The following is a 14,243-nucleotide window of genomic DNA, read 5'->3' as shown; positions in this document are numbered from 1 at the left end:
TCCATTGCAGCAGGGGTTGCCATGGAAACTGCATCAGCATCACATCACAGTGGAAAGGGGTGATTGGAGTGCATGGCAACACCGGAGCTGTACGTCAGCAGTATTAATCAGGGGAGAGAGCTTATTTAGAATCACAGCTGGAAGTCCTATAAATGTGAATCTCATGAAGAGAGATGGATCGTTTCACTCTGCTGTCACACTGCATTAAGGTGAGGATGGCTGGGAGACATCTCTCTCCTTCTCCATACCCAATATCCACATTAAATCAACCAGGGGTGGACTGGCCATATGGCATTTTGGGCAAATGCAAGATGGGCTGGTCGATTTTTAGCCCAGGGGGCCTCAAGAAAAAACATTGTCCGGTGTGTTAGAAATGACAGGGCCGATTTCTGGTCCCAGTCCGCCCCTGATGGAACCTATGATTGAATGTGTTGTATTACTGAATTCAAACACCATAGAGATCCTATTAAATTACTAGAGGGGTGATGTCATAAACCCTAAAAGTTTCAGAATGGGGTGAAAATGGCAGCCATATTGGACAGGGAGAAATCCCACCCAGTCTAATGTGAATGAATGGCAGCCATATTGGACAGGGAGAAATCCCACCCAGTCTAATGTGAATGAATGGCAGCCATATTGGACAGGGAGAAATCCCACCCAGTCTAATGTGAATGAATGGCAGCCATATTGGACAGGGAGAAATCCAACCCAGTCTAATGTGAATGAATGGCAGCCATATTGGACAGGGAGAAATCCCACCCAGTCTAATGTGAATGAATGGCAGCCATATTGGACAGGGAGAAATCCAACCCAGTCTAGTGTGAATGAATGGTAGCCATATTGGACAGGGAGAAATCCCACCCAGTCTAATGTGAATGAATGGCAGCCATATTGGACAGGGAGAAATCCAACCCAGTCTAATGTGAATGAATGGCAGCCATATTGGACAGGGAGAAATCCCACCCAGTCTAATGTGAATGAATGGCAGCCATATTGGACAGGGAGAAATCCAACCCAGTCTAATGTGAATGAATGGCAGCCATATTGGACAGGGAGAAATCCCACCCAGTCTAATGTGAATGAATGGCAGTAGAGACATAATCCTGATTTTACTGATGGAGAATAAAAGTGAAATAGGCATGTGATATATCACAAATTGTGTAACAGAATTATTGTCAACCTAAAATATTGTTATATAATTATAAATAAATAAAATATATGTAAACAGACCATAAATGTCTAAATGTTTCCTTTCCTGGAAAGCTGAGAGTGGTGTTATATGATACAATATCAGAACTGGTTGTATTTACACTTGTAAATATCATCAACTGAATCATCAACTGATGCAGCCAGTGTGGCTGTGGATTGACTGTGTTGTTTGAATGGAATGTTGGCATATTAGCATTTAATTTGAAACATTCATGGGATCATTCCTCTAAAACTGTCTGGCTATCTAGCTAACAAACAAACAGTGCAGATAAATTCTTCAAATTCATTATTTTACACAAACACAATATCTTATCACATCGCTAGCAAACCATGGTTGAACAACTCCCTGACCAAAATGGCTGACCTTAATCCCATCATAAGAAGGTTCATGACAATTCTAGTATTCTAATTTCTAATTCTAAGGCATACTTCAGGGATAATGTCAGAGAAGCCGATGTTTGGAGGATATATTGGCATGGGTGTTATTAGGCCCGAGACGTGACCCAGTTGTTAAGTATTTTTGTTTTGTATCTATGGACGTGAGCCAGTCATTCAATCTAAATGTTCTATTGCCATACTGACTGGCAAGGTTCTTATCCCTTGCTTGCTAGCTAAACAACTATGGCTAACTTACAGTCAGGTCAAACATTGCAGTCAGAATAACAGAAAAGTAGCTGCATTTGCATTTGTTTAAGCTGTTTTCTACTTAAATGTATTTAGATACCTTCATAAGAATGAGCTAATGATGCAAGATTTCGTCTGGCATAGAAAATGTGCTCTCTTGTCAGGACACTGTTGTTCAGGGAAGCTAGCCAACAACACAGCTTACACATTCACTTCAAACTGAAGTTGGAAAGCCTGCAAACTAGCTGCATTTAGATTCATTTGACATTTATTTGTATATATCCATAAAAATGATGCCAGCAGATTCATGATTTCGACTAGTTGAGAAACGCTGCCTGCCTGTCTGTCTCGTCCCTACTCCCGACCCCTACACGTTCATTACTGTGAGACAGCTGGAGATGTCAGAGAGACAGACCGCAGGTTTTACACAAATCTCCGCTATTGAAAACCAATTGCTAGTCTATGCCTATTACAGTGGAGATCATGTTTATACATTGTCTGGCTGGGCTAATGAGAGAGTGGATTGCTCGGTCAGATGGAACAGAGTAAATAGGCATTTTAACGTCATAGATTTAGCTGGTGGTAACTTGCGGAATAGACACCGGCTTGAATGCTCTTTTAACCAATCAGCTTCCAGTATTAGACCAACCTGTTGTAAAACTCTTATATTCAACACTCACAGTTTTACTCTAAAATGAATTCATCATTAACTGGATGCATGCCAAATCATTTAAATCCAAATCGTTATTCTTCCCCCTAAGCGGGCACAGGTTGGGCACTGGGTCTGAGGGTCAGGTTGGGCACTGGGTCTGAGGGTCAGGTTGGGCACTGGGTCTGAGGGTCAGGTTGGGCACTGGGTCTGAGGGTCAGGTTGGGCAGTGGGTCTGAGGGTCAGGTTGGGCACTGGGTCTGAGGGTCAGGTTGGGCACTGGGTCTGAGGGTCAGGTTGGGCAGTGGGTCTGAGGGTCAGTTTGGGCAATGGGTCTGAGGGTCAGGTTGGGCACTGGGTCTGAGGGTCAGGTTGGGCACTGGGTCTGAGGGTCAGGTTGGGCACTGGGTCTGAGGGTCAGGTTGGGCAGTGGGTCTGAGGGTTAGGTTGGGCACTGGGTCTGAGGGTCAGGTTGGGCACTAGGTCTGAGGGTCAGGTTGGGCAGTGGGTCTGAGGGTCAGGTTGGGTACTGGGTCTGAGGGTCAGGTTGGGCAGTGGGTCTGAGGGTCAAATTGGGCAGTGGGTCTGAGGGTCAGGTTGGGCAGTGGGTCTGAGGGTCAAATTGGGCACTGGGTCTGAGGGGCAGCATGGGCAGCATGGGCAGTGGGTATGAGGGTCAGGTTGGGCAGTGGGCAGATCGATGTCTATCCATTATGTGCCTGCCTGATGCTCTGGGCCAAGGTACAGAGTTGGAGACTGGAAGTGCCAGCATTAGACACACACACACACACACACACACTGGCAGTGCCAGCATCAGACATGCACACATGCACTGGCAGTGCCAGCATTATACATGCACCATGTTAGTTTAGCATCAATACCCTGGGTAAAGTGTCTCATTGGTAAGAGCAGGCAGACAGGGAGAGACAGATCTGTTTCAGTCTCTGTCTATATCTGGTGTCTGCCTGGGAGGCTGAGAGGAACAAGTTGTAACTCATTATACTGATCATAATACACAAGGGATGGAGTGGAACCTCTGAATGAGCGCTCGGGTGTGTGTGTGTGTGTGTGTGTGTGTGTGACTGAGCCATACTAAGCTATGAGGAACAGGTGATGCTGCAGGCTACATTATATAACATGAAACTAGATGAATGCAGCCAGTTTGTTCCTTCTAGACTGCTATAAGGTCAACGTGTACTAGTCCTGTATAATAGTAATGTTACAGTCAGTCAGGCTACTATACTGGACAGCAATGCCTTCACCTTCATACAACATCATATACATGCGACATGACAGTTCCATTAAAGGGGCAATCTGGGATTCAAACAACAAATACAGTGGCAAGAAAAAGTATGTGAACCCTTCGGAATTATTTTCTGCAGAAATTGGTCATAAAATCAGATCTGATCTTCATCTAAGTCACAACAACAGACAAACACAGTCTGCTTAAACTAATAACATATAACTTATTGTATTTTTCTTGTCTATATTGAATACATAATTTAAACATTCACAGTGTAGGTTGGAAAAAGTATGTGAACACCCAGGCTAATGACGTCTCCAAAGGCTCATTGGAGTCAGGAGTCAACTAACCTGGAGTCCAATCAATGAGTCGAGATTGGAGATGTTGGTTAGAGCTGCCCTGCCCCATAAAAAACACTCACAAAATTTGAGTTTGCAATTCACAAGAAGCATTGCCTGATGTGAACCATGCCTTGAACAAAATAGATCTCAGAAGACCCAGGATTAAGAATTGTTGACTTGTATAAAGCTGGAAAGGGTTACAAAAGTATCTCTAAAAGCCTTGATGTTCATCAGTCCGCGTTATGACAGATTGTCTATAAATGGAGAAAGTTCATCACTGTTGCTACTCTCCCTAGGAGTGGCCGTCCTGCAAAGATGACTGCAGGAGTACAGAGCAGAATGCTCAATGAGGTTAAGAAGAATGCTAGAGTGTCAGCTAAAGACAAAGAAATCTCTGGAACACGTTAACATCTCTGTTGACGGGTCGACAAAACATAAAACACTAAACAAGAATGATGTTCATGGGAGGACGGATGAAGACACTGCTGTTCAAAAAGAACTGCATGTCTGAAGTTCGTAAAATAGCATCTGGATGTTCCACAGCGCTACTGGCAAAATATTCTGTGGACAGATGAAACTAAAGTTATGTTGTTTGGAAGGAACACACAACACTATGTGTGGAGAAAAAAAGGCAAAGCACACCAACATCAAAACCTCATCCCAACTGTAAAGTATGGTGGAGGGAGCATCATGGTTTGGAGCTGCTTTTCTGCCTCAGGGCCTGGACAGCTTGCTATCATCAAGTTTATCAAGACATTTTGCAGGAGAATGAAAGGCTATCTGTCTGTCAATTGAAGCTCAACAGAATTTGGGTGATGCAACAGGACAACGACCCAAAACACAGAAGTAAATCAACAACAGAATGGCTTCAACAAAAGAAAATAGGCCTTCTGGAGAGGCCCAGTCGGAGTCCTGAACCTCAACCCAATTTGAGATTCTGTGGCATGACCTCAAGAGAGCGGTTCACACCAGACATCCCAAGAATATTGCTGAACTGAAACAGTTTTGTAAAGAGGAATGGTCCAAAATTCCTCCTGACCGTTGTGCAGGTCTGATCTGCAACTACAGAAAATGTTTGGTTGAGGTTATTGCTGCCAAAGGAGGGCCAAGCAGTTATTAAAACCAAGGGTTCACATACTTCTCCCACCCTGCACTGTGAATGTTTACACGGTGTGTTCAATAAGACATGAAAGCGTATCATTGTTTGTGTGTTATTCATTTAAACAGACTGTCTATTGTTGTGACTTAGATGAAGATCAGATCCCATTGTATGACCAGTTTATGTAGAGGTCCAGGTAATTCCAAAGGGTTCACATTGATGTCTTGCCACTGTATCTGTACCAATCCCTTTAATGTCTCCTTACTGTTCACATTTTCCATGTATCATATGTCGCGTGTGTGTGTTTTGTATGAACTGCACAGATCATAACGGCTTACTTCTTCTTGGCGATCCCTTTGTCGAGTGGAGCCTGTCGCGTTGACGGCCCACCTCTTTCTACTGAGTTGCCGCGGCGACAGCTCTGCTCTCCAGCCCCGGGGGAGGATGAATCTGATTGGGCCGTTTCACAGACCACCTGGAAGCCCTGCAGACAGAGCAAATAAGAGTCTGTCAGTCAAGAGGCTTCTAGTCTATTCTAATCAGATGCTACGCACACACACACACACACACACACACACACACACACACACACACACACACACACACACACACACACACACACAGATCATACCAGCAAGGGAACCTTTATTTAACTAGGCAAGCCATTTAAGAATAAATGATTATTTACAATGACGGCCTACCCCGGCCAACACTGAGCCAATTGTGCGCCGTCCTATGGGACTTCCAATCATGGCTGGATGTGATACAGCCTGGATTCGAACCAGAGACTGTAGTGACACCTCTTGCACTGAGATGCAGTGCCTTAGACCTCTGCGCCACTCGGGAGTGATAACAATATTAGCAGAGGCCCTGGGGGGAGGGGGGGCTGGAAGAGGGGTACAGCTGTCTCACTGCTGCCTGAGACGAACACTCACCATGGGGCCTTGGTTTCTGGACCCACAGGGGCTACACTGGTTGTTCACCGGGGAGTTCCTCTTGGCTGTTGACAAAACAGGTGGTAGCTTACAGAATAGAATCTAACAGAATATAATCTAACAGAATAGAATCGAATAGAATAGAATCTAACAGAATAGAATCTAATAGAATAGAATCTAATAGAATAGAATAGAATGCACTCTTAGTAAAAAGGATTCCAAAAGGGTTCTTTGGCTGTCCCCATAAGAGGTCCTTTTGAAGAACCCTTTTCGGTTCCAGGAACCCTCTATGGACAGGGCAGAAGATCCCTTTTAGGGTCTAGACTCTATGTAGAATAGACTAAAATATCACTTTTGTTACTATGGTATTTGGTTTGGATATTACTAATGTCTCATGTAAAACAGCAGAGTAGAACTCATATGATTCCATAGAGTCAGTACTACATGCTTTCTTTGGTGTCCTCTGGGTGTCTCACCTGTCACAATGTTCCTCACAGGCTTGATGAGGGCAGAGAAGGCGGGGACGTCAGGTTGCCGGTGCTCCCACATTGGCTGCCATATGATGAGACCACTGGCCAATCGGAAAGTCAGATCAGACTCCTAGACAACACAGCGAAAAAGTTTACAGACACACACAGACACACAGACACACACAGACACACAAACACAGACACACACCACAGCATTCCCAGAGCCATGTAACACAACCGCAGCATCTATCCACACAGATCAATAGGCGGTAGTCCAGCAGGAAGGATGAATCAGAGGTACCTTGATGCGGTGAATGAGGGGAGCAAAGAGGAAGACAAACAGCTCCACAGTGGCCATGCTCTTGTGGAAGAGCTTGGTGCGGGCGTGCTCATCCTCCTCCAGGGACCCGCTACAGCGTGGCGCTCCTGACCCAGAACCGGTGCCTGATCCTGGGCCACCTCTGGCTGGCGGGGAACCCTGGTTCCCAATCCCCATTGGCTGGAGGAAGGCTGAGCTGCTGCTGCCCCCCGACCATCCGTGGCCCAGGCTGGGCTCCTGGTTGCACTCCTGGGCCGCCTCCAGTAGCATCCAGTGGAGGGTATGGAGCAGCTTGGTCTCCGCCACGCCCAGCTTGTCCTGGTGACCTGGGGTTAGAGGGGGGTTAGGGGTGAGGGGTCAGAGCAGGGGTGCCAAACATATGGCCTGTTCAATGCGGCCCACTGGTGGTTTGATCACAGAGGCCCTAAACCCAGAGGCCCAACATTGCAATACTTCCGGGAATGCTTTGTGGAGCACAGAATCTGCTTAATTACTTAATAAAACCAAATCGAAACCGTGTAGAAATTATAATGGTCCGACATTTACAGTCTCTTCACTCTGTCCAGCTTGATAACAGTCATTTACAGTCTCTTCACTCTGTCCAGCTTGATAACAGTCATTTACAGTCTCTTCACTCTGTCCAGCTTGATAACAGTCATTTACAGTCTCTTCACTCTGTCCAGCTTGATAACAGTCATTTACAGTCTCTTCACACTGTCCAGCCTGATAACAGTTATCGATACGAAAGCTAGACAGTTAGGGAGCATCGAAATTTCAAAAAGTAATGGATAGAGGACAAATAAAAAAATAAGTTTGACACCCCTGGGTCAGAGATTAGTGTTTGATTGGTGTGATGGGATGCATGGGTGTGTGTGGTGGGAGGGGGGGTGCATTACTGTATTCATGTCTGTGTGTGTATGTCTGAGTGTGTGTGAATTACTGTATTCATGTCTGTATTACTGTATGCGTGTCTGTGTGTGAATTACTGTATGCATGTCTGTGTATGCATGTCTGTGTATGTATGTCTGTGTGTGTGAATTACTGTATTCGTGTCTGTATTACTGTATGCGTGTCTGTATTACTGTATGCGTGTCTGTATTACTGTATGTGTGTCTGTATTACTGTATGTGTGTCTGTATGTGTGTCTGTATTACTGTATGTGTGTCTGTATTACTGTATGTGTGTCTGTATGTGTGTCTGTATTACTGCATGTGTGTCTGTATTACTGTATGTGTGTCTGTATGTGTGTCTGTATTACTGCATGTGTGTCTGTATTACTGTATGTGTGTCTGTATTACTGTATGTGTGTCTGTATTACTGTATTCATGTCTGTATTACTGTATGCGTGTCTGTATTACTGTATGTGTGTCTGTATGTGTGTCTGTATTACTGTATGTGTGTCTGTATTACTGTATGTGTGTCTGTATGTGTGTCTGTATTACTGTATGTGTGTCTGTATGTGTGTCTGTATGTGTGTCTGTATTACTGTATGTGTGTCTGTATTACTGTATTCGTGTCTGTATTACTGTATGCGTGTCTGTATTACTGTATGCGTGTCTGTATGTGTGTCTGTATTACTGTATGTGTGTCTGTATGTGTGTCTGTATTACTGTATGTGTGTCTGTATGTGTGTCTGTATTACTGTATGTGTGTCTGTATGTGTGTCTGTATTACTGTATGTGTGTCTGTATGTGTGTCTGTATTACTGTATGTGTGTCTGTATTACTGTATGTGTGTCTGTATTACTGTATGTGTGTCTGTATTACTGTATGTGTGTCTGTATTACTGTATGTGTGTCTGTATTACTGTATGTGTGTCTGTATGTGTGTCTGTATTACTGTATGTGTGTCTGTATGTGTGTCTGTATTACTGTATGTGTGTCTGTATTACTGTATTCATGTCTGTATTACTGTATGTGTGTCTGTATGCGTGTCTGTATTACTGTATGTGTGTCTGTATGTGTGTCTGTATTACTGTATGTGTGTCTGTATGCGTGTCTGTATTACTGTATTTTTTTTTTAAATTCCTTTATTTAACTAGGCAAGTCAGTTAAGAACAAATTCTTATTTTCAATGGAGGCCTAGGAACAGTGGGTTAACTGCCTGTTCAGGGGCAGAACGACAGATTTGTACCTTGTCAGCTCGGGGATTCGAACTTGCAACCTTTCGGTTACTAGTCCAACGCTCTAACCACTAGGCTACCCTGCCACCCGTATGCGTGTCTGTATTACTGTATTCATGTCTGTATTACTGTATGTGTGTCTGTAATACTGTATGCGTGTCTCTATTACTGTATTCATGTCTGTATTGCTGTATGTGTGTCTGTATTACTGTATGCGTGTCTGTATTACTGTATGTGTGTCTGTATTACTGTATGTGTGTCTGTATTACTGTATGCGTGTCTGTATTACTGTATGTGTGTCTGTATTACTGTATGCGTGTCTGTATTACTGTATTCGTGTCTGTATTACTGTATGCGTGTCTGTATTACTGTATTCCTGTCTGTATTACTGTATTCCTGTCTGTATTCCTGTCTGTGTTACTGTATGCGTGTCTGTATTACTGTATGTGTGTCTGTATTACTGTATTCATGTCTGTATTACTGTATGTGTGTCTGTGTGCGTGCCTGTGCATGCATGTGTGTGTCTGCGTCCATGTGTGTTTACCCAGCTTGTTCCTGTTAGAGAGCAGGATGGCGGTGCTGTGGAGCACGTGGGGCAGGGCGGCCTGGACCAGCTCCCAGCGAGAGATGCTCTGGATGGCCTCCGACAGCACCGGGGAGAGACCGTGGAGCTTGTTTTCCACCAGCACCCGCTCAAAGGACTAGGAGAGAGACACAGTGGCCCGTATTCATTAAATGTCTCAGAGTAGGAGTGCTGATCTGGGATCAGGTCCCCCTGTCCATGTAATCCTATTTGTTATTATGTAAAAGGTCAACCTGATTCTAGATCAGCACTCCTACTTGGAGATGCTTCATGAACATGGGCCAGTGATGTCTCTGAGCCAGAAACTGAAGGGCCATTGAGTGCCAGTGGATGTGGCCCATATGTGTCCTCAAGCAAAGTAATATGGCTTGGGGAAAGCAGCAAGCCTGAGTTATTGCCCAATTTACTCTATGGTCATACACTCAAAGACGTGTTATTACAATGTATAGATTAATTATACAGACGAGTTAGAACTAGCTACAATTCATAGTAATAACAGTTTAAACACACGGACAAGGTACAGAATAGAACAGATCAAACTCCAATCCGCTAAATGCAACTGGAAAATGCTCCCCTAATTCGCCGGTGCGGTGAGGCCGCGGGAGAAGCAGAGCGATGATTCATTCTAATCATAACTATTCCATTAAGAAAATGGCTTACCACACAAGATGCCTCATATTGTTTCCCCAACTTCGGCCTCAGAAACGCGCTGCAATCATGAAAACATTGGAGCGTGTTTAATTTTCATTACATCATTGATTGAACATAATATCATTAGCTACATAGGGTAAATTGAATAGGCTGTGACGCAAATGTTGGAGCTAGACCGCCAAAACGTCTTCGTGCAAGCGGCCAGTGGGATCATCCAAATGATAAAATATGATCGCTTATACCGCTCATAGCCTAGCCCTACTTCTAGAAATAACAGTGAACATATGTATACATGTCAGATGGCTCCAGCCGTAGGTTATAGCGGATGCATGATAAGGCAATCACCTTCACCTTATCCCAACCATGTCTACAGGTGTGACATCTTAGCCTGCCCCCCCCCCCCCCCCCCCTCCTCCTCCTCTAGAACGAGAACTAGCTGTTTTTCTCAGGGTTTTTTCTTTTCATTTTGTTGTATGTATGGATGTATTGAATAGGCTACAATAGCCTAACCAAATGAACTGACGCATAGCCTGATATGACAACCCTGTCAACGGGTGTATAATGAGTCAAATGATTGACACTCACATAAAAACCTTCTATACAGATGTAACACATATTTTAATTTACAACCTAAGGGAGCGAGTTAGCTTGGTTGACATATAATCTCACCCCCGTATATTCTGAGCAGAGGCAAACACCTGTTATCAATGACTGTCACGACACTAACCTGGTCTGCCTCCACAAGAAGGTCTGGATCGGGAACGGTATACCCTTGCCGCACTCCGTGTCGGTCTCATCCAGGCTTTTCCGCTTCACCATCTTGTCGACTTGTCGCGGTCCAGACGTAGCTGGGTCCGGTCGTCCCAGGTGATGTGATGCCTCACGACATGATTCCGTTCGGCTTGTGTAAAATGGCTGCAAATGTCGGCGGTGGTAGAGGTAACAGAGCGAGATCTATATGGTTTCAGCACCTCCTTCGGAGCAGCGGCAGCGGGGAACGGCAGAGTGATCTATCACACAGCGGCGGGAGGGGGGGGGGGGGGGGGGGGGCTGTTAAAACGCAATACGACTACTAGGAAGTAAGAACAGATGCCTTCCTTACCAACATAAGTATGACCGGGTCGGCTACTGGGAACAGTAGGCTAGACGACGAGAAAAACACCAATATAAAAGCAGAATCGGTTTACAGACAACATGCGGCACATTCAGGCTGGAGTATTTCTCCACACATATTTAATATATCCCCATATGAATAACATATGAATAACAACAGGTTGTTTAATTACCTTGAAATAAAACCCCTGTCTTGATTACATTAACATTTCATGATATGACACGTCACTTAAGGGGAATAAAATAACCCACAAATACCTTCTAGTGATATTCACACAATTACGATTATTGTTCGGCTGTACAGCTATTAAACGTGTTATCTAAAAAAAAAACACATGACAGTGTTCTGTTCTGATGGGCACAACCTGTTGTTCAGATGGGCCCAAATACATCCGTTGCATGCAGTTAGCCTTCCCAAATTACATCACCTAAAATGACTCCATGAATTACCCTTCACATAATCTCTTCCCTGTCGCTCTCTCGCTTTCTCACTATCTCTCTCTGTCATTCTGTCATTCTCTCTGTCACACCCTGGCCATAGAGAGGCTTTTATTCTCTATTTTGGTTAGGCCAGGGTGTGACTAGGGTGGGCATTCTAGTTTCTTTATTTCTATGTTTTCTGTTTCTATGTTTTGGCCGGGTATGGTTCTCAATCAGCGACAGCTGTCTATCGTTGTCTCTGATTGGGAATCATACTTAGGCAGCCTTTTTTCCTTTGTATTTTGTGGGTAGTTATCTTTGTTGGTGGCACTATAGCCAAAGTCGTTTCTATGTTTTCTATGTGGGTAGTTATCTTTGTTGGTGGCACTATAGCCAAAGTCGTTTCTATGTTTTCTATGTGGGTAGTTATCTTTGTTGGTGGCACTATAGCCAAAGTCGTTTCTATGTTTTCTATGTGGGTAGTTATCTTTGTTGGTGGCACTATAGCCAAAGTCGTTTCTATGTTTTCTATGTGGGTAGTTATCTTGTTGGTGGCACTATAGCCAAAGTCGTTTCTATGTTTTCTATGTGGGTAGTTATCTTTGTTGGTGGCACTATAGCCAAAGTCGTTTCTATGTTTTCTATGTGGGTAGTTATCTTTGTTGGTGGCACTATAGCCAAAGTCGTTTCTATGTTTTCTATGTGGGTAGTTATCTTTGTTGGTGGCACTATAGCCAAAGTCGTTTCTATGTTTTCTATGTGGGTAGTTATCTTTGTTGGTGGCACTATAGCCAAAGTCGTTTCTTTGTTTCTTGTTTCGTTGGCGACATTTACATAAATAAAGGAAAATGTTCGCTGCACCTCGGTCGGTCAATTCCACGATGACGCCCGTGACACTCAGTAGCATGCAATCTAGCACTCACAGTCCCAATAACGTAATGCAGACACATTTGTGACATTTTAAAAACAGCTCATTATATTTGGGAATTCAGGAAATGTTTTCAAACGAATGTATTTAGTCATTGATTATTTTATTCTGTTATTATTATGTAGGAGTGTTTGGTCAACAGCATTGTTTCAAACATTGTAAGTGTGCACATCTACATGGTCTCTTTAAATACACTTAAAACAGGCCAAGTGTTGTGGGAAGGGGTTTTGAGAGAAAACACTGAAGGGTACCCAACATCTGGAATTGGGGGTGGAGGGACGGGAATCACAAATGGTGACAGATAAAAGTAAGCTAGAACATTTTTATCAAACACGTACAAGTTGAGAATGACTTCCTTTTCCTTCCACTACGTCCCTTCATTACTTAACCTTCTTTCCTCAGAAAGGTCCCGTCCGTACGATCCGACTGGGGACATTTTCACAGTGTTCAACCATAGCTGCTATTTTCATGGAATGTTGATTTAAATAAAGCTTCAGACACTTTCTGCGTAGTACACAAGCGACTGCAGGCCCTTAGCTCATTCAAGGTCCATGTTCTTGCTACTCTAAACGTAGGAGAAAGGCTTATTGGAAGCAAACGTATTAGTCTAAGGCTGGTACAAAGCGGTTATAGACTGTGTTCACTGACTAGACACAGTATAGTCCCTAGCTACAGTGTTCACTCTCTAGATCTTTTATGTCTATAACTCGGTGCTATTAGGTCACTCACTGGCTTTTGTCACGTCAGCATAACAGCGACTGTTTGGTGAAAATCACAGAGCTACTGTATGTAAATGAATGCTCACATCACTGAAGCAGAAAAGCAGCCTGATGGTCGTGGAAGAGGTCTATTGGAAAGCGAGGGTTCATAGCATTGTAACTTGACATGACAGCATGTGCCAAGCTCGTTCAGCCACCGTGACATCAACACTACCATTTGCACTATTAATGAGATAAAACAAACTCAACAAAACCACATTTGTCCAATAATTCAGCAAATGACATCATGAAGTCATATAGTCACATTACTAAAACAAAATCAAGTCTAATAGTAAACATCCCATTTTCTGAATTGAAACAAGCTTGTCTGAACAGCCATTTCTTACCGTTACAGTTGTAACATTTTGCATTGTATTGAATTGTGTTGTGTTGTGTTGTAGATGAATTGTTGTTCACAAACGTAACAGCCTCCTGTCTACGAGACACATACAGGACCTGGGATACTGGAACAGATACACTGCATGAACAAAAGTATGTGGACAGCGGCTCATCAAACATCTCATTCCAAAATCATGGGCATTAACCTATTTTAAATGTTCACATAAAATGACATACCCAAATCTAGATTTGTTCCCCCTTTGCCGCTATAACAGCCATCCACTCTTCTGAGAAGGCTTTCCACTAGATGTGGTACATTGCTGCGGGGGCTTTCTTTCATTAAGCCAAGAGCATTAGTGAGGCCGGGCACTGATGTTGGGTGATTAGGCCTGGCTCGCAGTTGGCGTTCCAATTCATCCCAAAGGTGTTCGACAGGGTCTG

General features: G+C 43.8%; 1 protein-coding gene across 1 annotated transcript in view; it reads right to left on the bottom strand.

Annotated features, from left to right (window-relative positions):
* LOC109876945 (protein unc-80 homolog) overlaps positions 1-11,249 on the bottom strand; it is a gene marked incomplete at its 3' end in the record, with an annotated part of 77,908 nt that extends 66,659 nt beyond the window's left edge. The window contains 7 exon segments of the mRNA XM_031817826.1: positions 5,504-5,649; positions 6,101-6,165; positions 6,577-6,700; positions 6,872-7,215; positions 9,555-9,711; positions 10,254-10,302; positions 10,972-11,249. Of these exon segments, the coding sequence (XP_031673686.1) occupies positions 5,504-5,649; positions 6,101-6,165; positions 6,577-6,700; positions 6,872-7,215; positions 9,555-9,711; positions 10,254-10,302; positions 10,972-11,063 (977 nt within the window).
* Between the last annotated feature and the right edge of the window lie 2,994 nt (positions 11,250-14,243).

This window comes from Oncorhynchus kisutch, unplaced genomic scaffold (genome assembly GCF_002021735.2).
Source record: "Oncorhynchus kisutch isolate 150728-3 unplaced genomic scaffold, Okis_V2 scaffold1161, whole genome shotgun sequence".
In the NCBI taxonomy this organism is placed as follows: Eukaryota; Metazoa; Chordata; class Actinopteri; order Salmoniformes; family Salmonidae; genus Oncorhynchus; species Oncorhynchus kisutch.
This window is presented reverse-complemented; position numbering and strand designations above follow the sequence as displayed.